Raw genomic sequence first — 26212 nt, forward strand, 5'->3', positions numbered from 1 at the left:
ACATACATACTCAACTGTCAACAGTTTGAATTACATATACTGGACAACAGCTGTATCAGTGAACATGTCTGCTTTTATTACAGTAAAGAAATGCAAATTATACATTGAAGATCATTTAGAAGCAGTATCCTTGTCGTGCTCTGTGCATATCTTGGTCGTGACTTGCACTTCTTTTAAAAAAAAAAAAAAAAAAAATGAACTAAAGGATCCTTGTCAAAAATGTTTCTACAAAAAGTGTTGCCAATGTATCAGATTGTACAGCTTAAAAAAATGATCTGTGTTATCTGTGGGCTATAATTTTAATTTGTGAACATGAATGCGATTTATTTTGCTTAACGTGTTCCAAAACAAAGCCATTACATATTGGACAATCATTAACATACATTTTATTGTTAAATCAATCTTGACCAATTTGAACTTTCTCTAAAGTTAGAAGAGGGGCTACCTTAACAGTTGGCACAAACTAAAAAGAGAGAGCAAAGGTGTTTCCTTTAAAAGTTGACATAAAAAGTACATTCAGGTCTGTTCATTTCCTTTTTCCTCAGAACAAAACGTCTCACACTCTCTCTGTGTCATGCATCCTCCTCCTAATATCTGGGGTAGAGAACTCGCTGAATCTGCCCGTCGGCCTTACGAGTGTCCAGCCACTTTCCACACTGGAAGATGGTTGTCACCGAGTTGGCTGTGTTGGTCACCTCCACACACTCTAAATACCACCCACAGTTGGAGTTGCTGTCGTCGTGCTCCACTTTGACCCTCAGCAGCTCCCCGAGATCCAGCATTTCCAGCACAAAGCGGTCCGTTCGCCCTCGCTCGAAAAGGTTGCGGAACTTCTGGCGCAGATGGCGCTTGCCCGAGTCACCGTTGACGCCATAGATACTCATGAAAACGTTGGCGTCCGTGCCCGCTCCTTTCACATCCCCCGTGATGACGATGATTTCGTACTTGACGGGGACCAGGTTGCGGACTTTGCTCGCGAAGCTCTCGATGGACTTGAAGCACTCAAATGTCAGGAATTGGTCCTTTTTGGCTGCCAGGGGGATTTGTGCATCACAGTGGAAGAAATACCTAAACAGAAGGGAGGTTTAGAAGTCACTCACCGTGACATTTTATATAACATGCATTATGCAGGATGTATGAGGTTCAGCTTACTTGTTTCCCAGCTCCCGTTCTGTCACCACCACCTCCATGACATGCCAGACGGCTACATTCTTCACCTTCTTTCCGTCTTTCGTTATGTGGCCGATGCCGATGCCAGCGATCTCCCCCAAGTGCTTTGACGAAAACTCAAACGTGTCGGTGGCACCGCTGTGAAAGGGCACACAAAAGTTACGACTAGCTTAGTGTAGGGTTCAATTCTGAGCATTGGTTAAAATCAATGGTCTGTCAGAGAGTTTTTCTTTCGTGCGTCTCATGGGATTAGCTCTCCTGTGAGCAGAGGCTTGGAGAACAGAAAGTGAAGCTACAAGATAAAAGATGGTAGAAAAACAAAACGTGAGAGAGAGAGGAGATTATGTAAGGCCACACAATGGGGTTTTAACGTGAGCCGAGGCACATAGACTCCATTTGAAGACCTACCATAAGAACTTCTTTTTCTTATTCTCCAGAACAAACTCCTTGGAACGAGCTTTCCTTCCTTCCAACACAATCCAGGCGTTTTCTGTGGTCGAGGCATCGTCTGTGTTCGCAGTTGTTGTGGCAATTTCATATTCTGTGGCAACGCAGAGAGACAAACACTGTCGCACTATGATCATTTCACATCGGGCAAATCCTTGTAATTGGTCAATGTTCTTGTAATTATGCCCACAGACGTCCATTTGTACTAACTGGTTTTGTCACTGAGGTCTATAGCGTCGTTGTTGGCACAGGCCAGCTCCCTCATTATCTGCTTGTCATCTTCATTTTTAGCCAACCAGCGGTCGCAGGGGAACCTAAAGGTCTGGTCCATGGCTTCATCTTTCACGTCAATGTACTCCAGGTGCCAACCAGGAGCAGGGCCTGTTAACAGCAAGAGCAATATAGTTGTATCAGTTCAATACATACATGTTTTTTAAAAGCAATGATGTGTATCTATCTGTTTCATCTGTTTTCAATCTATTTGTTTTGATGGTACATACAGTACAATGTATCAAATTGGCTGAGGAACTACTGAAGGAATAGTTTGACATTTTGTTGCTTTCTTGCAGAGAGCAAGATGAGAGGATCGATACCACTCGAGTTTGAAAGGGGTATTGAACTTTCAGCTAAGTCTCAGCAAAAAAGCCAACAACTGAATTTCCCATAAAACTATATTCTATTAATGTTAAAACACACGATGCAGAATGGGGTTGTAATCAAATTTTAAAAATTTAAAAAAAACAAATCACTGTGACAAATCATCAAAATAATTTCCCCCGATGCTGTTTTAGAGAACAAAGACCCTTCTAGTTGTTGTCTGTTGACACCCAGCGCTCCTTTCCTCCTCACCTTTGTTATCATGCCACACTCGGACCTTCGACAGTTCGCCCAGACTCAGCATGTCAGAGAATCTGAACACATCTTTCATTTTACGCTCAAACTTGTTCCTGTTGGTGCTCTCCTTCAGAGGCAGCGACCCAGTGTCTCCGTACTCCCCGAACACAATCACAAACACATTGGCATCCGTGCCGGCACCTAAAATCACAGGCATTTAGTGAATAAGAGTAATTTTGTAAATGTAAAATGCTTTATAAGGCCAAAGACCAAATGTTCTTCTTCATCCTTTTTGTTTCAGAAATGAAACAAGCAACTTATGAGACCCACCTACGGCATCACTAGTCTGGACTTGGATGATGTAGGTTGTTCTCTCCACCATCTCCTCCTCGTCCACCACAGCTGCCAGCTCACACACCTTCGTCCTCTTCGGCCCTTTTGTCTTTGACAGCCAGTTCTCATAGGTAAACAGATACATCTCCTCTGTGTTCAGGTTCCGCATCAGGATCTATAAATATTTTATTCACGTGACCATTGAAGTTACATGTTTGGTTGGTGAATATCACTGTTACGTTGCAGCAGCAGATATGACAGAAACAGTCCTACAGTCTTCAGGGCTGAGTGATTGCAGGAAAATATCCAATAGCAATTTTTCTGACCAATACTTTGATTTGAATCGCATTCCTAAATTTAACTACGAGCCTGTATTTGTAGTGTATACTGTATATAGTGTTAAACAAGACATGATTGTGCCAAGCATAATCCCTAATTGACAGTTCAGATAGACATTTGGGTGTGCTACGCTAGTAGTGGCTAATGTAGCCTGGAGCGATTAGCCTCAAGCAGAGATGTGGAGCGGGCTATAGATGTGTGGTAAGCTAACATCTTTTTATCTCCACACCAACAGATTTCTTTCATCTTCAAACATCTAGTCTTCAGACCAAACTGAAGTTGACTGTAGTCATTATCACTTTCTAAGACTTTCCACAGCCCTTTATATACCTTGTATTCATATAGTCCTCCTCAAGACCTATAAAAACACCTTCATATCTTTCTCTATTACATACTCTTTTTTGATAGATGTGAACAAAAATAGTGCTACTATAGATAGTAGTACTAGTAGTATTTACATTACCCTGTCAAGAAACCAGTCAGGTCGACTTCCAGAGCCATCGATACGAACTCTGATCTTCTTCAGAGGAGCAATGTCATCGATCTCCAAACTGAACGTGTCTTCTTGGTCCCTTTCAAACCTAAATGGAAATAATAGACAGCATACAATGTTGCATTTTGAAACATCTAGATTTAAGAAGGTTATCTTAAAAGGTATTGTTTTGGAAATATGCTGACATGCCTTTTTGCCCAGAGTTAGATGTCTGTACGCCACTTAGCTACAACCAGCAGCCACTTAGCTTAATGTAACACAACAACAACCTACTGGTTTAATCTGCACAAAAGTCTTGTTTCAACCTTCAAGAACTGTTTACACATCCAGCATTTGTGGACCAACGTTATCATTCATTTGGACTCGTGTTTCTGTCCATCAGATGAATGTTTGCCCAATATCCACTCTCTTTTAGCTCGGCTTTTGGTCTCTGCCAACTCCTGAGGGAAATATCTGCTCCAGTGTGTTTACCAGCCAGTTGCTAACTGCTGTTTGGTGATAAGCAGGTAGCGTACGGTGGATTTTTATTTAATTTATTTTTGCTGAAAATAGCTGCCTAGGGCTGTGGTCGAAAACTACACTATGAGAGCCAAGCAATGAACTGATACAAACAAAAAAGCTCTGTAAAGCTGAGGGGAGCTGCAGATTCAAGGGTTAATTCTCTGTTGTTTAATCACTACACTTCATCACGTTGTCATTTGATACACTGTTATTATATAAATATTGATTAAAGGTGCTTTAATGTCGATAAGATTGCGAACAAGTGTATTTTCCAAAACAAAGGGACTATTCCTTGAAATAAAAAGTGATCGATACAATCAGGGGGTAGTTGGAGGAGGACTGACCTGTCCTCATTTTTGACCAGCAGCATTTCCTCTGTGCTCCCATTGGCTCCGAACGCCGTCAGGAAAATGCTGGTATCTGTCCCTGCATACTGAGTGTCACCTGTGACAACTGTTACCGAATAAATGACCTAAAATATACAGTAATAGATGATACGGATAAGGTAGAGAGTAACTCTGTTTTTATGCACCATATTAACGTTTTCCCAGGTTTCATATTTTAGGTGCTATGACTCACTTTGCGGTTAATGTTGATCGTGCTGGAGTCCAGCACATTGAACAGTCTGGCAGTCAGACCGTCTCCCCTGTCTTTAGCCAGCCAGCACTTACATGGAAAGCTGTACTTGATACCTTTGGTTGGCACGGCAACCGACAGCTCATCCACCAACCAGCAGCTCTCTGGTGTGACACCGTTATGGCCGAGCTGAGGACGAGACGGAGGGAAGAGGAGGGAGAGGAGAGGGGGAAGGTAGGACTGGGAATTTATATATCATTTGATTTTGTTTGATGTAGGTACCAGAATTAAGAATTAATTATTGCTGAGCTAGAATGGCTTTATTTAAATTTTTAACACAGTGCATCTGAGGGAGGCAGCAGAGAGAAGACGGTTTCACAGATTTAGCAACAGACACAGTCCTAGATTCTCACTTCCACCCTCTTGAGCTCTCCTACGTCAGTTCCATAACAGACAAAGTGCTCCATGGTGCCAGCTGTGAAGGATTTCTTTCCCTCAGGGAGGTCGAGCCACAGTCGGTCCGTCTCCACGTCGTTGGGTCCAATGATGATGACGTAGACCCTGGCTTTAGTGCTGCCATCCCGCTCCATCCCAGTGGACAAGGTGAAGTGATAGGGGATGACTGGTTGGAAGAGAAGAACAGGAATAGTTAAATGAACATTTTACATTTTGGAAAAAGGCTACTACTTGCAGCCAATTTATATAACAAAGATATTATGCAAAAGCACACTGTCATTATACTCCAACCTCATCATAAGAAACACAGAGAATAGTTGTGTGGCCTTACTTGGACCCTCTTCCACCGCTGCCACCTTTTTCTTCTTTTTCTTCTTGTTGGCATTTCTGTCCAGTCCCAGTTTGGCTTGAAGCATCTTCTTGGAATTTGGATCAGTGTTTCTTTCACCTTCATACCCCTCAACCCATAAGAAACAAATGTCCTACTCATTTCTTTGCATAACACATTTGACTGCAGCAGCAGATAAAAGGAAATCAAATACAAAGAAAAAAGTACTAACCATAACCCAAGTTTAACAAACCTTGACGAAGAACGTCCTCTCAATGCGTTTGTCCTCTTTCTTCTTCGACAGCCAGCGCTCACACAGGAACATGTACACCTCTTCTGTTTCAAAATCCAGCACCTCAACCTGGTCAAGGTACCAGTCGGCCCCTGTCATGGAGTTGTCGTGACGAATACGGATCTTAAACACCGGGCCCAAGTCCACAGCCTCAATAGAGAACTTGTCCACCTAAGAGGCAAAGAGATTATGACACATTTTGACAACTTTAAACACCAGCAGTGAGGTGACACTCCTCACACCTTTTCTCTCATACCTCTCCTCTCTCAAACTTGTTCTTGTTGTTCTCAGATTTGGCGAGTTTGCGCTCTCCTGTGTCTCCCAGGTCTCCGTAGATGGTGAGAAACACGTTGGCATCAGTTCCTGCTCCATACATATCACCTGTCCGCACAGACACGCTGTACATGTGAGCTGTGATGGAAGAAAAACAGAAATATGAATTAGGTTAATGTACACAATGTGTGAGCGACCTCACAACTGTGAGCGACCCCTTTCACATTTGATACATTATTATAAAAAAAAACATTGATTATTTAATATATTATATAATAGCCGCTTTAATCAAAAGTATGTAGTAGTGTACTTGTAGCATCATAAGTATAAAAATGTTTATAATGTAGAAAAACGGCCCTGTGAGTGTTATATAATGTGTCACGGTATTTTACCGATGTAGTTGCTCTAAACGCAGTTATCTCTTTTATTCATTTATTTATTTTTAATTAATTAATTAATTAATCTTTTTATTCCTTTTTTGATAGTGATAGTGGAGAGAGACAGGAAATGTGTGCGAGAATGTAGGAGAATGTCATGCTTGCTGCTCAGGGGATTTACGCCCATGTAGCATGTGCCCTAACTACTCAGCCAGTGGTGGACTCAGGCTGACTGACGGGTAGGGGCAAAAACAATCAAAAGGGCACCGGCTGCAATGGGTGGGGAACCAAGGTGCAGAATGTTTTCTAAGATGTACGGCAGACTGTATGGCACTGCATTAAGTTTCCTCCACTGGAAGGGCACTCTAGAGAGCACTTTATCATGTTGTATTTACTAGATGGACACTCTAGCGGGCACTTTATCGTGTTATCATTATTTGATCTACATTAGGGGCATCCAAGAGGGCACGTTTGCAGCCAAATGTATTATTGTTAGTTGGTTTAATATACAACAGTGTATCATATCCAATAAGGTTATTTTATCTTTATATGTTTTATCTTAATCTCTCAAGTAACATAAGGACTAAAGTTGAAATGTATACTAAAGTGCAGTACTTCTAGTAAATGTATTTAGTTATATTCCACCACTGAAATCAGGGTTAACCTACTTTCCAAAGCGTCCTCCACCTCAACTTCAGTCCTTTTCAGCTTCCCATCCCTGAGGAGTTTCTCTGTGATGATGTCTGAGGGGACCAGCTCCCTCATCGTCTCCCCATCATCTTCCGACTTGGCCAGCCAGCACTCACATGGGAATATGGTAGTCTCTGAACCCTACAATTAAAAAACAAAAAAAGTTCTGTGAACTGAACCCAGCTGTGTCTGCCTGACACTGAAGGAAAGTATATCCGACTCTGAGAGATGTGTGAGCCTAAAGGTGTTACATTATTCATTGTTAATAATTTAATGAGGGCACAGGCTCAAGTGGATTTTTACTACCTTTCCTTTCCTGAGCTGTCGTCTGATCTCCACTCTGTCGAGGTGCCATCCTGGGTTGGTGCCCCTGTTGTCGTGTCCTATTCTGATTTTTTCAATAACCTCACCGACATCCTCCAGCTGGGAAAGAGACAACACAGTGTTTAGAGCTGAAGTCACCATCTTAAAGGATGTGTAGTCACAATCCACACACTCACCTCCACAATAAACATGTCCTCAGCTCCCCTCTCAAAGTAAAGACGTCTCTCTCTCTTGTTGACGCACAGGTGTTTCTGCTGTGTGCACACCGCCTTCTGTCCGTACAAGACGATGAACACATCAGCGTCTGTTCCCGCACCAAACACATCGCTGGTGAATATCTTTATCTCGTAAGGCACAACTGAGGGGAAGATGACAGCTTTGTTACACAAGTAAGATGGAGGATGTAAATTTACAATTTATCAATGTGTTTCATGTGCTTCGAGTAAGAGAAGGGAAAATTCACAAATTGCAGTTATTTGGTGCACTTAAGTGCAGTTTTGGCACTTAACGGAACCCTAAAGTCTTGTCTGCACAAGACAACATTCGCAGCCCCAACATTTTAATTTGTGTTAATGCAACATACAATCCTTTATCATATATTGCATACTAAATAGGAGCTCTGTGACACCATATATTGGCCCTTTTCACAGTAGCCATTTGACGTCTCGCTGCAGGGTGAGCACAGGTGTAATTAATAACATTAATTATGGCCCAGGTCAATTAAGGTGGGGGCCAGGCCTCTGCTGTGCATGCTGGCTCACTCTCACTGGAATGGTTGTGACGCACTAAAGAGCATGGGACCAATCAATTACACCTGTGTTGACCCTGCTATAACATGTCGAAATGGCTGCTGTGAAAGGGGCCTTTTAGCCCGTTGGTCATTTACATTTTGTAAGTCTTTAGACTTTATTTCATTCCACCATAAATTTAGAGAGAAATATTTGACATAATGTACACACCATTTTCTGTAGTTGCTTTAATAAGGTCTTATTTGCAAAATGCATTATACCCTAACATAATAAGATCATTGGTAATTGCTATGCAATATGTAATTAGGGGTTAGAGTAATTCTTTGTTAATTCCAAAGTTTATATGACATAATAATGTAATAATGTAAATTTATTTTTTGTGTATGATTTTTAAAAATGTATTACAGTTCATTAGATGATAACCTGGTGTTGAACGAAGTGGAGAGTTTAAGAGTTAACTTGAGCAAGTACGAAGATTGCAGTGAGTGTGTTGAGCATTACTTTAGTACAGTCTTTGACCTCATATTATAATCTGCAATATTGTTTTTGTTAAAAGTGAAAATAAAACATTATCTATAACAGCAGTGTTGTGATTTGGACTGTTTCACGTGTAAATCAAGAAGCTGAGTACTGTTGCATGGTGAAATGTAAAAGGGCGGGCCTACCAGTGAAATGATGACACTTGTTAAAGACAGAATCAAAGAGTCAACGATCCGACAAGTACCCTTCTTCAGATAGAGTGCTTTAAATACGTTTTACTGCTAATGCTTCCACACTTTTATCTCAGTAAAACTTTGCATAAAGCACTTTTGGAGGAAGATGTTTCAATCAGCACATTGCTACTTTCACTAATGGATTTGAGTACTTCTTCCACAGCTGTTCACTCACACGGCATGTAGAGTTCAGTCTGTAACTCAGCGGGATAAAGATCCCTCACAATCACCCCATCATCCTCCCCTTTATGTAACCAGCGGCCACATGGGAAGCGTAGTCTCTGACCCTGAGAGGCGGCGTCAATCTCGACCCAGTCCAAGAACCAACCAGATGAACCCCCTGATTGTGAAAAAAACAGTATTCAATTATTCAGTTTCATTTAGTGTGCTGCTTAATGTTGGTCAGTAAAGCCTTTTCTTTCTCCACCTGAGTTGTCGTGGCCAATTCTAAGCTTTTCCAGGTCGCCCAAATCCACCGCCTCCACAGTGAACTCATTGATCATCCCCTGTTCAAACTTATTCTTATAGCTCTTACAAGCCTTTAGGTTAATGACCCCTGTGAGTGACATCAAAACCTTCATCATTTAGCCTATAACATACAGCACGAGGCGACCACAAGAATGCCAGAATGCTGCTGAGTTATTGTACCTGTGTCGTCATTTTCACCAAACAGGATGGCAAAGACGTTGGAATCAGTTCCAGCATACTTCTTCTCTCCGGTTTTTATTTTGATAGTATATGTTGTGGACATGGCTGTAAGATCAAATTTAACAAGTCAGTACTTTATTCCTTTTCATCTTCACACTAATAGTATAGTCCCTCTTTGCTCTTGTCTACACCTGCATGTTTCACCAGCACTGTGATAAATACTGGAGCAGGCCTCCTTTTTATCTTGTCCCTCTACTAAGACATGAGCCAGTTTTAAAAGTATGTTACATTTCTGCTCGAGCCCCAGAGTTGCGCCTGTTCCCTCCTCATCCTCATCCATCCTCATGAAGGCCTCGTCCACAGGAACCAACTCTCTTGCTATCTGTCCATCGTCCTCATCCACTGCCAGCCAACGGGTACAAGGGAAATAGTACCTGTAGAAGAATAACCTCTGCTCAACACGAACAACAAATTGTTACATCACTATTATTAATTACATGAAAATAATACTCTCACAGTAGAGTTAGATATTTCCTCTTGATAACTCAATAGCTGAACAAAACCCACGCAAACTGCATGTTGGTTTCACCTACGTTGTATCGTCCATTGTGTCCACTATCTCAACACGATCCAGGTACCAAGACGAATAAGAATTGCTGTTGTCATGACGGATTCGTAGCTTCTTCAATGGACCCAGATCAACAGCTGTCACGATGAAGACATCCTCCTGCAAAATACAGCATACTGGGGATACCGTTCTGTTACAGACAGTACCTTTTAAACATTTTTTGGGGTATCTTTGCTTTTAAAAAAAGCTACTGAGTTCATTGGTACACTGGTTGTACTGGATTAAATCACATTATAGGCATTATAATGAAATATATACAATATCTGGCTGTTTTTGTAAACAAACATTACCTCCACTGAATGACAAAAGGCGATTGTTGCTTTTGATCTGCGGATGCGAGGTTTGTGTTCCCACAGAGCCAGGGGTAATGTAGAGGTTAATAATTCACAGGTTTGGATTAAGTAATGCGTAAGAGTAGGACAGGTTCAATGAGACAGAGGACTCCTCACAGCTCCTCTCAGTCACAGCTGGTTTACCTGCACGAGAGCTTTCTATTCTTATCAGAATACACTCCCACCCACACCTTGGTGCAAGGCTCATGTTGGGTGCAAGTGCTTGAGTATTTGACTAGGAAAATAAACTGTATAACCCTAATTAAATATATATTTTTTGTATTTGACATCCAGGCCCAAACAAATATGTGAGCCAGCCTAATATAAATATGTTTTTTTCAATGTTTTTTATGAATCATAGTGGAAGGTTTTTGCTGTTTGCAATAATGAATTAAAAAAACATATAATTCATTGTATTCCTTACTTTTATCTTTAGCTGATTTAAAAAGTAGTGGTGTATCATACCTGCCGCCGCTCAAATTTGTTGAGGTTGTCAGAGTTCTTCAGATAGCGCTCTCCGGTGTCTCCGCTTTCACCATAAATGTTAATGAAGACGTTGGCGTCGGTCCCGGCACCAAGCATGTCGCCAGTGAAGACGCACACTTCATAGGTGTTGACTGTCCGACAATACAAGGGATGAATTACTAACACTTCTTTAACCTGTCGCACATGTGGGCCAGGAAACTGTGTCAAATCGAATATAAGATATAAGCATGTGTGAAAGAATGCAACAGTGACTTCAGTTGTAATAGTTTTTCATCCCTCCTGAATTACTCTGTGTATAAATAGCAGTTCCAAGCTGTAGGTGGTATATATTTAAACTATTTCGGGGTGAGTCATTTGGTTTACTGTACGTTTTAATAAACTAGGTAGTTCTGATGCATTTTCCCCATTGTGCCGTTTACAGGGTTATTATATATTTTTAGTACCTTCCAGCTCCTCTGCATCAGGCAGCAGCTCCACCACCAGCTCGCCGTCCTCATCTCCCCCAGCCAGCCAGCGCGAACAGGGGAAATGGTAAGTCAGCACCACTTCCTGCATCTCCTCTCCCCCCTCCTCGTCAACATCTTCCTCATCTTTTTTCTTTTTCTTCTTCTTTTTCTTCTCCTCCTTTTTCTTCTCCTTGGGCACCAAGGTCATGATTAGATGTTTGACGTCCACGGTCTCCAGGAACCAGCCTGATCCGATCCCCGAGCCATCGTGACCGATGCGGATCTTGAAGACCTTCCCCACATCTTTGGCCTCTTTCTGGGGAACAGTTGCAATGTTTTAACTCAAAATGTAACATCCTGACACCAACGTTTTTCTTCGTCTTTCAGATTTAACTAGCGAGATGCATTTTTGGAGCCGCTGGAAGAGTGATGTCTAAGCTCTGATACCTTGAATATTTCTGTGGTGTTCCGTTCGTAGTTGTTGGATCTGCTTTCGAGTATGATGACCTCTGTCTTCCCCTTGTCCCCGAAGATCTGGACGAACACTCTGGCGTTGGTACCAGCAAAAGTCACGTCTCCAGTCACTACTGTTACCTCATAATTAATCACTGGAAAGAACATATTAAAAATAGTCAAAGGAAGTGGTAATGAGAGGAAATTGGTAAACCAATATAAGAATAATGGCACAAATGTTGGCAATTTGAAGAAAATGTGACTGAAGCAGTGGAGAATATTTAAAAAAATGTGCGTATATGTTTCTTCTTATGGTGTGAGATTGTGTGAATGTTGCCTACACTGTTCTATGTCCAGGATCTCGCTTGGATAGATCTCCACCTCTGTCTTGCCATCAGCCTCATCCCTAGACAGCCAGCGGTGACTGGGGAACATGTATTGCTTTCCATGGACTGGAACCATAAGCTGAACACTGTCCAAGAACCAGCCGGCACGCATGCCTTCGTTGGTGTGGCCAATCATCAGACGGTTGATCTAGATAGAACAAGATTAAATGGATTACAATACCTAAATTTATTAAATAAAGGATTACACGCAGTCAGACAAAGACATGCTAATAAAATACTATAAACGGGACAAAAGCATTTATACATTTTTCTACAGTTCTTCATCTCTTACTTTAACAAATGCAGCATCATGGTTGGACCCGGTCTAATGAAAAATCTGTATACTACTAAACCATATCTATGAGAGAAGGCTACAAAGGGAGCGTACAAAGTTAGGATCTGATGATGGTACCTTCTGTAAAATAATTCCTTGAATGTAAATAACCTGATATTTATCATGTGGTTCATCCAAAGCACTTTGACAGCATATATTGTTCACGCGAGTGACCCTATGATGGAAAGAACCCCAAAATATTTGACTGTGTGCCTTCAATTAAGTATTTCTAAAGCTCCTCAAAGTACTATCAACATCAAATCATATGTTTTTGCCTCCACTGTGTCACCTGTCCAATATCAAAAGTTTCCACTGTGAAGATGTCAACGCGACCCGTCTCAAAGTAGTTCCCCAGGTTGTTGGCAGAGACCAACAGCATCATCGTACTGGTGTCGCCTTTCTCTCCATAGAGCTTGACGAACACGTTGGAGTCTGAGCTGCTCCCAGGGATGCTACCTGTCTTCACCGCGATGTGATAGTCAATGTCTGACACACGCAGAGACACAAACAGAATCAAGGGGAGTTTAAGTTTAAATGTTGAAATAAAATTCAAGATTCCTCTAACTTACTGTAAAGACGCTGTCCATCTGAGAATGGCACTAACTCTCTGACAATCTGTCCGTCATCCTCGTTGCGGTCAAGCCACCTGCAATGACCAAACACTCATCTATTACACACACACACACACCTGTGGTTGTAACAACTGTTCAACACATTTTCTCTGTAGTCACACTGAGACTAATGCACCTGTTGCAAGGGAACTCCACAGCATTGGCCTCAGCCTGTCCCTCCTCTCTAACAATCACTTTATCAAGGAACCATCCGCAGCCTCCACCTTTGCCATCATGTCCAATCCTCACCCTGCGAATCTGCCCAATGGCTACTGCCTCCACTATAAACTCATCCAACTGCAGGGACAAAAAAAATAAGAATAAGAGTCACATCACATTCAGCAGATAAAAAACATTGTATTTATTCAATATATGTAACCAGTCTTCGTGCTATAGATAGAGGTTTTATAGAGTTTACATAACTGTATTCCCATCAGGAGAGTCTAGTTTATACATATAAAACGTTTTGATGAAATATACTGTAGGTAGGGCAGAATCCATCAAGGTTTAACGCCTAATGATTATTGGTGTGAAGGCCACTATCAGTCAGAAACTTACCCCCCACATTTGTCACACCAGAAACAGTAAGCAGCATGCTACAGGTGCAGCAAATTTGATTCATTAAGAGCACACAGATGAGTGATTGGCTCCAGTGTGTGTAAGAGAAAATAATCAGTTTAAAGCTTGTGGATTGGGTGGACGTTTGTCATGTGGTTCTAAAATAGAAAGAAGCAAAAACTAAGAAGCATAAGAAGAAGGAGAAGACAAACAAATAAGTTTTCGTTCCTAAAATTTCACTAAGCTTCATGTCTAACAATGAAGTACTGAATGTACCCACGTTTCCTTTCTCAAACTTGTTGACGTTGTTTTTGCAGTTGACCAGCTGTCGATTCCCGGTGTCCCCCTGGTCTCCAATCAAATTTAGAAAAGCAGATGCATCCGTGCCGCTGCCGCCGACAGTCCCCGTGCAGACTGTCACTCGGTATTTGATGACTGCAGAACAGGACAACATAATTCAATCAGGTTTTACATTCTTCTCTATGTTTGGCAAAGCAGATTTCTGTTGCTCATGGTGAATACTGGTGCATTTACATACCGGGCAGCGGCTCAGCGATGGAGTCTCCTGTAGCAGGCAGCTCCCTCACAACCTCGTTATCATCTTCATTTGTGTCCAGCCAGCGCTCACATGGAAACTTATACTTGTCCTTTGTTAGTGTCTTCATCAAAGATGCCTAATTGAAAAAAATGCAAAGCTTCAATATATGTTCGGGTATGTGTCTGGATTATCATTTCATTCAAGTGTTGGAACACTGAACTCTCAAAGCTGAACAGTCCTCTGAACGCTCTTCTTCATTTATAAGAGACGTAAAAAAGCATTTTTGTATGCACATTATCTATTTCTGCCTTGTGTTTGAATAAAATATATAAAACTGAGATACTCTGTTAAAGCCTTTCCATATCTGTTACAAACAGAGGATAATAAATGTTATTATCATTGCTTTCATGTTCACTAGCATACCTACAACTGTGCATATTTATGCATTATATAATTAATACAGAATCAATATTAGTTAGAATGCATGTGAATGAATTACTAACAGTAAAAGTGTTTATTTTCACCTTACTGAGATGCCATCCCGCAAAAGGATTTCTCTTCTCGTGCCAGATGCGGAGTTTGGTCAATTTTCCCAAATCAGGCAGCTCAACCTGTAAGATCACATCAGGATAAAAAGTTTCCTACGAAGCCTCATTATCTAATTGCTGAGAATAATGTGTATGGTATGAACTCACCATGAACCTGTCCACTTGTCCCTGTTCAAAATTGTCTGTTTTGTTGTCCAGTCTGATCTCGTCGCTCTTGCCCTTTTCTCCGTACACCTGGAAGGAGATATCTGCATCGGATCCGGCACCGGACATGTCTGATGTCCAGATCCACAAAGACCAGGGGTGCTCTGAGGAGAATCACATCAAATCAGTTTAATAAGTGTTTTCTCGACACATGGACGCAGTAACTTTGAGTCTATGGAAGTAGTTTGGGCCATGAGCCTTGCTAGTTTGGCTACTTCTACTCTTCCAACATTTCAGAGGAGCCCCAGAAATGTCATTCTTGCTTGTGAAATGTGAATGAATATAAGTATAAGTGAAGAAATACATTTGTGTGGACAGAAAATAATTTCACAAGCAATAGTAAAAACAATTTAAAATGACAAAGTAGATGAAGGTAGACCGCCCGCTGAGTCATTATGCAAATGTATGATACATACGATGGAGCTTTGAATAAAGTTTTGAAAATGTTCGCTCAGTATTTCAGGAAATAAAGGTGAAAAAACGACAGCATTTACTGCTGCTGCAGACGAGCCATAATTATTGACATTCAACTTACTCTTCTGTCTCTTCTGCCTGAGTGAGACCATCTCATAGAGCTCTCTCTCTATCAGCCCATCTCCTTCCTTCTCATCCAGCCATTTGCTGCATGGGAAGGTCTGCTCTATCCCTGTGAACGGACAGTACACCACCACCTACGGGGAAAACATGGATTCAACTGAATTATCTCACAGAAAGTTGCCAGATTGTAATATTTGCATGTGTGCGTGTGTGTGTGCATGTTCCAATTTACCTTCTCGCAGTACCACCCAGCACTGACTCCGTCATTGTCGTGTCCAATGGTGACTCTGCTGAGTGGACTGAGGAGTGCAGATATCTCAACATTGAAGATGTCTGTCAGGTCACGCTCAAACTGTCCTCCCTCCAAAAACACCTGGATACAAATACATTGAAGGGAAACAGCGGTTCATCCACTGTACGACATTATGTACCATACACATTCATACTCAATTCAATAGTTTGGGGTAATGCAGTCTGAAAATAGAAAAGCGATGACCATGAAGCACCAAAAATGCCATTGAAGCAAAAAATAAAATACAGTCTAGATTACTACTAGAACAAACATTACAACGCTAAGTTCAATTTCTTTATCTACGGTTTCTTTCAAATGGAAACTAACTGCTGCAGCCATTATTTTTTTAAACGAATAACAGGTTGTCTACATTATCTTTTCATCACCTTGCCACTGTTCTTCATGCCTTTCGAACCATGCATCACAATGTGGATTTTGGAGTTGGTCCCGGCACCTCGGATGTTTCCTGTCACGATCTGGACGTTGTACACAATACCTGATGGGTAGAGTTACATGTCAGGCTATCAGAGGATCTGCCAGCGGGTCACTGTGGTTCTTGGCAACCATACTCCCTACGGGCTGAGCAGGACCCAGATCAACTACATCTAAACATTGATAGTCTGAAACAAGAATTATGATCACACAGAAAACACGTTGTTCTTTTTGGACTGAATAAGAGAAACAGCATATGATCTGTTCCAACAGTAATGTTATTGTCTTGCAATGCTTTATACAATATTTTTTAGACCAGGCAATCGGATCATTATATCAAAATTAGGCAAATAATTTGGAGGAAATATTGGTGAGTTCATTTCCATCCTTGCCATGATTGCATTAACTGACATGAGGAGTGTGTATAAGGCTATTATTCCAGACTCATGAACACATTTCTCACCTGTGGGCTGGCTCCCCCCCACCAACATGTCTCTCTGAATCTTCCCATCATCCTCATCGAAGGCAAACCAACGACTGACTGGAAATTCATACACTAATTTGTTTCCCATATCATCCACAACTACCTGTATAGAGAGTAAATCAGAATGTAATCAGAGCCAACGTGTGATTGAGGTCTGTTGTAGATAATGTTATGAAATGTTACTGTGAAGCAAGACAACCTTCTTTTAGAGAGAACATTTTGAGAGACAGAAGAGGTTGCTTTGTTGAAATTATAATTTATAGATCCTTCTAAATAATAATAATAATAATAATAATAATAATAATAAGTAAATTCAAAGGTTGAATCTGCTTGCATATTTATCTACATTTTATTATTTATCTACATTTTACTACTATAGAATTTAGTTTATAATCATTATACTTTATTACTGACATAATTTGATCGATGCTTTGTCTTCTGAAAAATGTTTTTGCTCACTTTGTTAATACTTTGTATCCTGTAAGCCTTTTCAGGTAAGAGTGTAAGCAACTTAAATAATTTACTTACATACCATATTGTATATAGGCTGAAGCATGTTTTAGCAGCAATGACAATTATTTACTCCCAAATCCATGTGAACTTCAACGGCAGCACATGTGCTATGCCGATAGGATATGATTAACTACTGTTGTCATTACCGCTGATCTTTGGTGTCAGTGTGTGCTGCAGTCACCAACAAATCTAGTGACTCATCTGACTGTTTGGTGTAAGGCAATCCCTTAATGGGTCATGGTCTCCCTTTACACAGAGGGTAGAGTGATGACATGTGTGTTTCTGTTGGATTTAAGTTAAATCCAACAGACTGAGAGATAAGTTAAATCATTTAACTCTCTCAGTTGAGCATATTGTATGTGTTGGAGGAGCATGGACACCAGACTCAGATGAGAAAACTGAGAGGAAATAAGCGGATCACATTTCTTAAGGACCTCTGCAGAGCTGAGCAGAATGAGGTACAGTAAGACAGTATGACAGAGTTTTGTTTCAAGATGTTCTGTAAATCCCTTCACTTACACATGATGTAACCAGTGAAAGTGAGTTATTCTTGAGTTATCTGTTTTAACAATTGATCAACGCATTTTTAAATTTCTGTTTCTCACCTTGTCCACAAACCATCCTGCAGAAGAGCCTTTGTTATTATGGCCGATGGTGATCTTTCTCACTTTACCCAAGTTTGGTGCCTCCATGGTGAACTTGTCCTCTGTGCCCTTTTCAAAGTTGTTTTTGTCATTGTCAAGTCGCCTTTCACCTTAAACAACAAAACAGCTTGTAAATTCTATGAGATAAATGTCAAACTGGAAGAGAATCAACTGCATTTCAGCTGAAATTCACTTAGGCAGTAAGTTCGTTACGTGAGAACACACGTTAGCTGTTGTGCTGTAACTTACCTGTGTTTCCAAACTCCCCAAAGATATTGATGAAGACATCTGCATCCGTTCCACTGCCTTTTACATCAGCAGTGAAAACACTCACTATATACTTATTATCTGTAAAAATCCCCCCAAAAATCCACTTAATTAATCACTGGAGGATTTACAAATGCTACAAATAACTGACCTTCCAAAAAAAGGGAATATATTATGTAATACTCAGATTTTAAGGTGTTACACATATACTTATACGCATATCTGTGTATACAGTACATACATTTGGGAATGTCCATGGGGTCCATACTACCCAGCAGGTCTCTGATATAAAGGCAGTCTCCCTCCACTTTACTGAACCAGTTGTTACACGCAAAGTAGAACCTCAGGTGAGGCCTGATCACATCCGTCACCACCACTCTGTCCAGGAACCAGTTGGAGCTCAGGCCCGTGTTGTCATGCTCGATCCTGAGGCAAATAATTCGATAAATAATTCTCATTCTTCTTTTAAATAAATTCAGGGCAAGAAATGAAAAAATGTAATCTGATCCAAGGCCAGCGGTGTTTAGTCTAGGTCTAACTGAAAGCTGTCCATACCTGATCTGTGCTATCCTGAAAAACAGACCTGGTCATGGATGAAACGTCTTGAGTGTGACATACCTTATCTTTTTCAAAGGTCCAACATTGTGAGTTCTAATTCTGAAAACATCAGTTTTGCCCCTTTCGAATGCCGTGCGACTCCTGAAATCACAAAATAGTAAAAATGTGAAACCCCACCTGAATTTCAGCATGTTTTTACTCATCAAGCGCTTAACTACAAAATTTAAAGAAGAATAAAACAGGAAAAAGGGTGAAATAAATTTAGAAAAATTATAAAAATATTCCACATTCACTAATAATGAAACACAAAAGCCTGGCAAACATTTGGGGAAATCCTGTTATGCAAACCGAATGCAAATTAAAAACCAAAATCACAGCACACAGTCAGCAGCCATTCTTTCACAACCACCACTGAATTTAGAAATACATACTTCTTTTCTGTGCTGTTGGGGGAAAAAACAAAGGACAATTTTTGGTTCAGGCACAAAAATTAACTCAATCAAATATGGGGTCTGAGGCAAATGTGATAAATACAAATTAAATCTTTGTTGTCATCTCTGAAGAGGACTTACTTGCTTGCCAGGTGGACTTTGGGAGTGATGCCATAGTCTCCGAACAGAGTGACAAACACGTTGGCATCAGTGCCTGCTCCTCGCTCATCGCCAGTTATGGTCACCACCTCATACACTGGAGGGTTTAGTGACATGATACACATGGAGGTGCATTTTACAAAAGCAGATGCACAGTATACAAATAAAGCAGGAGAAAGTGTTTTACAAAGGGCGTGCAGCAGGATAGTAAGATTCAGTAGTAAACATATTGGGTGATATACAGTGAACAGCTATAATCTGAGTGTCATGTGTTTGTTGTATTAATACTTCTAGTCTTATGAGAATTATGATGAATTATGAATGAATTATATGTTTTAAAACTCCTCAGGAAAGGACTTTGTCAATTGAAGGCCCTGCACAATATAAAGTACAAGAGCTAGTATCATAGAAATGTATTTATGGTTTGGAGGGAATCAAAACGAAAGTTTTTGTCTTTTGTGCAGATTATTAATGGATAGGTAATGTGAAAAGTTCCCTTAAATTAAACAAACTTTTGACTCAAATTGACCATCAAATTCTACAATTATTTCTAACTCAAACATAATAGGGGCGACACACATACTTTTTTTCTTGCTTTAATGGCAAACACTATTATCCTCTGAATAAACCCTCAAACTCTTAAATAAGAGATATTTATAACAATGTACTTTGAATAGCAAATTTGAATTTTTCATGGTAGAAAGAGTGAAACATTAATGTTTTTTTAAGTATCTTTTTGAAAAACAAATGCATTCTCTCTTCCAATGAAAATATAACTAATCATAGAGGGATCTTGAATGGTTATAGTTTAATTACATAACAATTACTATACAACAGGTTTAGTTTGAATTGCCATGATTCCATTGTGATGAAGGATTTGACATTTAACGATTAATTTAGGGTTAGTGTAAGGAGTGCATGTGGCCAGTGTGTTTCTGTGTGTTAGTGAGAGAATGTCGGTATATGGTGAAATCAGATAAATGTTCAGTGCGGCCCGACATTAAGGTTTCTACATTTAAAGAGTGAGAGCCAAAAAGAAACTTTAGAGGACTGTGAAACCCCTCATCAGCATGTGAAACCACCACGTTTAAAAATAAGTGGCAGGTGTCATATAGCTGTAGGTTGAAGAAAGCATAGTGGCGATACACTTCACTCAGTGTAATGTTACTACGAACATCAAACCAAAGCATGGGTCCATTACAGCTACGGCAAATCATAATCACGTAATTGCAATCAATGATTCAAATCCCCTCCGAGTATTTCCTCAAACAGAGCTTACATCTAATTCTCCTTGAATTAATGACATAACACGTTCTCTCTAAAGAGTATTTTAATTCCACACGTAACCTTTTGTACATTTTACAGGTCTAGATAAAAACTTTTCAATTACCTTTCTTTTTGTGGTACTCATCCTCGTAGTTTTCCACTTTTTCTGGCTCATAGTTGCGAAGCTCATTCTCATAGATCTCAACATAATTTTCAATCTTCTTCTTCTTCCCCTTTGTCTTCTTGGTGTCTTCATCACTATCTCCCTTAACTGACCCTTTCTTATTCTTTTCTTTCTTTTTCTTTTTCCCTTCCTCCTCCTCCCCAGCTGCATGTTCTTCCTCTTTCTCCGAGTTCTTCTTGGCTTTTTTATCCTTTGCCCCCATCTTCTCTTTGACCGAGGACTTCCTTGAGCCTTTCTTAGTAGTCTCAATCACGTCAGGTAGTTTATCTCCTCTCTTTTTACTCTTGGAGTCATTGTTGTTGTCCTCATTATCCGAATCCTGTGAGTCACTGCTCAACTCATTCCGGCTCTCCTTTTTGGCTTTCTTTTTCTTCTGGACCTTTTCTTTATCTCTCCCCTTTTCTTTGGTGCTCCTCACATCCGGCCCTGATGTGTCACAATTGTATCCGTCTTCATTGCTGTCTTTAAACTTATTTTTTAATCTTCCAGCGTCCTCTGACTCACGCACTTGCTTACTTTTCTTCTTGGGCTTTGGTTCCTGATCCTCTGAGTCCTCGTCATCTACATCTTTGGTTTCCTTCTCTGCGCTCTGTCTTGCTTTTTTGTTTTTTGTGGGCATCTTTAATTTATTTACTACCTTGTAACAGTAACCGATTCCTGTGTGTTCTTGTGAAACTTGATTAAACTGACCCAAGCCTGTGGAGGAGTGACCCGCTGGCAGGACACGTCCGAGTCAGAGCCCACAGAGTGCTGCTTGGCAGTCTGCTGGGGAAGCCCTTCTCTGCTGGTTGTCCTGACCTACAATGGCAGCAGATTCTTTGACCTCATTAAAAATGATAATTGGTATGTTGTCACCTGACCAGAGAAAGAAAACCCTCACTAGGACTGGAGAGCTGCTAGAATATCTTAAGTAGTACTGCAGTAATCCATCTTTTATACAATTAAACTGCTTACAGCTATCTCCCTAAAAGTGGGACTTTATTAGAAACTTTTTTATGTGTATGGTGATAATAAACAGAATAAATGTCTTTCGGTCCTTCAACAAAATTTTTGTCATAGTTCACGCTTCCATGTTATATTTTTTGTACTATTTTTAACTATATCACACTTTGTATGAGGGAAAAGGTGAATTGAGGGATATTTTTGGCCACTGTGGAGACAACTGCAGAAAAAACACAAAGAAAACACAAAACTGTATAAAATAATTGGTTACAAGTACAAGTCCTGCATTTAAAATGTTACTTAAGTATAAGTATGTAAGAATAATCAGAAAAAATGTATATAAAGTATTGAAAGTTAAAGTAGTCCATGCAGTGAAATTGTCCCGGGACTCTCATACTATTACATATTATATCATTATATTATTATTACATGCTTTAATGTAAAGCAAGATTTTCCTGTTGTAGTTGGTTGAGGTTGGTTCAGTTCAACTATTTTGATTTACTTTAAATCTGATTAATTTGAGCCCAAAGTGACACAAAATGAATTTAAATTATTCAACTAATTAAATAGAAAAGCAACAAATGCTCACATTTATGAAACTCGAAGCATGACATGTTTAAGCATTAAAAATCATTTTAACAACTATCAAAATAACGCTAGTTGCTCATTAATTTTCTGTCAATCAACAAAAATATTCAATGATTAGCTAGTTAAGTCTTCCAGCTGCATTTGACACAGAAGTAACATTCATTTTTCCAACCACCATCCTTACCTTTCAGCTCTTTTTTCTTGACTGTCTTCACCTTTAGCTACATTTGCTCTGAGATGGTTTTAGCTAGCAGCTAACGTTAGCCCTATTGTGACCTACAGCATGTTGCAGAAATCATCTCATATGCCAACACTAGGAGAAAAGTCGAAACTTCAAAGTAATTTTTGTGTGACTTCATAAATGTCTAATGTCCGCTGGGGATGATATTTTTTTAATTTATTTTGCCTGGTTGGAAAACAACTTTTACACCCAGCAACATTTGTACTCACTCACTGGCTGTTGGCCGCTGGCCGCTCGGCTAACGGCTTTGCTCTAACGCTAACTAGAGTTACTTTTCCCTTCACTACCCAGGGTAACGTTAAACCAGTTCTGTTTGAAATGTGTGGAATCACAATAATAACTTCAGATATGTTACCCGTTGCTGGAAAACGGGTATGTACATAAAAAGTCTTGATTCCCCCTCCATAGGTGCTAACCTGGAGTTAACGGCTCGGCTACAAGCAGGTGTTGAGGGAGCAAAGAGTTATCTATAATGCTGTGTTCACACTTCGAGCGACACAGTCACAGGCTTCAAGTAATTAGTAGCATTAGTTTATTCGTCATTTAACGTGGGCTCTACTATTTGAGTAGAGATTTGATCATATTTGGTGTACTACACCGCCCCCTCGTGGCCATTATAATGAGCCACTGTAGACATTTATTTTTCGTAAAAAGCACATTATTAGTATAGCCACTCAAAAAAATCTCCCATATGACAACAATGTATGTTATATTATTGTGTTATAGTTATTGATGTCTAAATGTGTACATCACTTTAATGTTGCAGCCAGTAAAGGCACGGCTCATTCCAGTTACAAGTGCTGCTTGGTAGCTTGTGAATTTCCCCCCAGGTATCAGTAACGTCTCATCCCCTTTTGTATTATCAATCTGAAATTGCACATTAACTAGTAAGATGTCAGATAAATATAGTGCAGTAAAAAATACAACGTCAATCACTGTAAGTGGAAGGTAGCTTGCTGTATTTTTATTAGCTGGAAATTGACCTCTTAGTTGTTGCCTCTAAAAGTTGCAGCTTTAAGATGTATTGTGTAATTGTTGTCATTTTTGTTTCTGTGTCTTTACACACTCATTTTTGTTATAATTATGGCAAAATATTGCGTGTGTGTGTCCAGAGTTTACCAAGTAATTACATATTCAAACATAGCCTCTCTATTAATGGATATACCTTTAACGTACTCTCCTAGAGAGGAAGGTTTACAAATTCTTAGTGCCTACGGGATACTGTACATATCTGCGCTGTTTGCTTTTTGTGTTAGCTTTATTGCAGCCAGCAGAGGGAGACACCTTCATTTGCATTTGGATTCAAAGTGTATTATTGTTTGCACCATCACATTCATTCAGACACATTCCGATTGTAACAGTCAAAAGGCATAGTTTCCTCCTTTTCATGGATTTCCCCTTAAAGCCCATTCCTCCTCAGTTGTTACACATTTGATGGAAACCCTTTAATATTCTCAATATTCTACACACAAAACAAAACAATAGAAACAGCAAATCAAAATGCTGTGTGTATCTAAATGGACTCTGCATCGTGTAAAGCCTTGTTACATACATGGAAAGTGAATATTACATTCAACTTATAAATAACAACATATTGAAGGTATTTAAAAACTTGGCCAGACCAAGCTTTTTTTGTCTCCACTTTCTGCAATGTTTCCTTTGGCTGTACAGTAGACATTTTCCCTGCATGATGTGTTCAGTCACAATCAATCCACCTCCTTGTCCTCATCTTCCTTCTTCTGTTTCCAACAACCCTTCTAGTCCCTCTGTCTCTCTGTCTGCGTGCTACAGTATATTTATCCAAACTTTGAACTGTACTCTGATTTCGATCAATTTACAGAATGACGTCGGGAGTGTGGTACCTCAGTTTTGGGTCATTGCATGTGTCAAATTCCTCCGCTCAAGTTAAATTTATTCATTTAAAATCCCGTTCAGCTATGCAATCACAACGCACGCAAGAAAGCGACCCTTTAACTGCTTCTGCAGATGTATGTGGATTCCAAGAGTAGATTAAAATGAATCACCATGACTAAAACTGTTACGCTAAGCAACGCAATGAATCCCAACTCGGTTTAAGAAATAGTATCCTCCTAACAAGACGGCTGATACCCACTGCTCTGGTCTGTAACCTTTCTGTTTGATAAGATGTTTGTAAGATGCATATCAGTGATGCATGCAGGAACAAGGAGTTCCATCAAGTCTTTTAAGATGTTTGTCCTGACAACCTAAACAAGCTGACTGCAGCAAATCATCTCTTTCAGATTCAAGGAGAGCGAAGGAAGCATTTTAGACTACAGAGGAGCAGATTGTCCTGTCGTGGGTGTACACGTCCATAGGGGCCAGATACTGGACTTCTGACGCTGCATTTATCTGTAGTTACTTTGAAGGTAGATTCAAAGGGTTTGAATCCCAAAGCTCATGTCGTTGGTCAACCCATTATCATGTAGATTATATACATCGGAGAGAACTAAAGGCCACTGATACCACTCAAACACTTGTTCTCTTTGGTTCACGAGAATCATTTTCAAGTTAAATCTGGGAAACATTTACCAAAATGTTCATAGTATACATAATCCTGTGTTGAAATTATTATTTTGTTCAGCCCATGCCATTTCTTTTACACATACAGAGAGATAAAATAACAACAATAAACTTTATTTGTAAGGTACTGGCCATAAAATGCAACTAAAAGTGTCTTGAAATTACATGAAACAGGTTATGACTTCACGTCACATTTTTCCAGTTTCACTTCATTTTATGTCGCTAAGAAATTTCAATAAAGGTTGCAATAGGTGGCACCATTTTAAATAAATTATCTGAAGGTGAATCTTAACATTGGTCTCCAAGGAATTTGCTGAGTTGGCGTGTTGGATATCCTTGGGCCTATTTCTAATTTTTAAGGCCAAGTCCAAGTTGTGGACTTGGCCATTGTAGACGGCTGCAATGATGCTAAAAGCAAACCCTAATGAACAATTCAGAGTCTGTGATACACTTGACTTGTGAGTCTAGAAAAAGAGAGAAACCGAGCAACATTTTTCAACACTACACATGAAGTTCTGGTGATTTAAAACTCTGAGAAATGAGATGATCGTTGATTTATTATAGAGATACAAACATCAAGAAGCGATATCAAATCCAACAGGACGGGAGTCTGAAAAGTCTCCTGCATGCCACATTGACATCAGATCGTTTCATAGTCTTTAGATCATAAGCGTAATTGATTTCCCAAAGCTGCAAATGTTTATTTTCTATCCCGTCCACGAGGAACTTTGTGATAACATAGCTGTGGCTCGGCGACACGGAAGACACTCCGCAAAGACTCTCCAAACAAACACTCTGGAAGGGTCGTTGAGTTCACGAAGGACGCACAGAAGGAAATGAAGGGGAAATAGATTGACACAGCATGGATACGTGAGGAACACGGTCTCTGCCGTGTTGCTCTGCCTCCGAGTCCACGATTGTGGTCAACTAATGTTATGACCAAGGGATCAGATCGTGGTGAAACCTAAACAGATTTATTTGACAAGGCGATTTGTCCCTTCTCACAGTAAGTTGTCTTTGTGGTTATGCAACACAGAAAAAGAGGCCGCAGCTAGTGGTGATAGTA

General features: G+C 40.1%; 1 protein-coding gene across 1 annotated transcript; it reads right to left on the reverse strand.

The window, feature by feature from the left end:
- Positions 1-105: 105 nt before the first annotated feature.
- Positions 106-21453, reverse strand: loxhd1b (lipoxygenase homology PLAT domains 1b). The gene is made up of 43 exons (XM_031856793.1): positions 20775-21453; positions 19367-19481; positions 19226-19237; positions 18855-18935; positions 18478-18662; positions 18219-18317; positions 17931-18079; positions 16792-16915; positions 16283-16392; positions 15837-15977; positions 15603-15738; positions 15011-15171; positions 14840-14926; positions 14316-14451; positions 14058-14212; positions 13356-13516; positions 13178-13254; positions 12898-13094; positions 12230-12422; positions 11883-12043; positions 11433-11751; positions 10969-11120; positions 10137-10270; positions 9832-9977; positions 9544-9648; positions 9323-9451; positions 9071-9235; positions 7610-7791; positions 7416-7532; positions 7088-7250; positions 6026-6180; positions 5731-5940; positions 5481-5607; positions 5107-5315; positions 4697-4882; positions 4462-4589; positions 3587-3704; positions 2782-2959; positions 2467-2652; positions 1828-1998; positions 1579-1711; positions 1153-1308; positions 106-1068 (listed from the first exon to the last, which is right to left on the reverse strand). The coding sequence occupies exons 1-43, from the start codon at positions 21451-21453 to the stop codon at positions 588-590; spliced, it is 7209 nt and encodes a 2402-aa protein (XP_031712653.1). The 3' UTR covers positions 106-587.
- Positions 21454-26212: the final 4759 nt, after the last annotated feature.

The sequence above is a fragment of the Anarrhichthys ocellatus genome, unplaced genomic scaffold, assembly GCF_004355925.1.
Source record: "Anarrhichthys ocellatus isolate YVR2014 unplaced genomic scaffold, GSC_Weel_1.0 scaffold17, whole genome shotgun sequence".
Classification (NCBI taxonomy): Eukaryota; Metazoa; Chordata; class Actinopteri; order Perciformes; family Anarhichadidae; genus Anarrhichthys; species Anarrhichthys ocellatus.

Bases quoted from the DNA above. Each gene is read 5' to 3' on its own strand.
- loxhd1b (XM_031856793.1), bottom strand. From the start codon at position 21,453: ATGCCCACAAAAAACAAAAAAGCAAGACAGAGCGCAGAGAAGGAAACC. The intron at 18,663-18,854 runs GTATGTCACACT...TATTTGCCTCAG, and splicing joins GGACCTTTGAAAAAGATAAG to GATCGAGCATGACAACACGG. The intron at 1,999-2,466 runs GTGAGGAGGAAA...TGCTGTTAACAG, and splicing joins AGTGTGGCATGATAACAAAG to GCCCTGCTCCTGGTTGGCAC.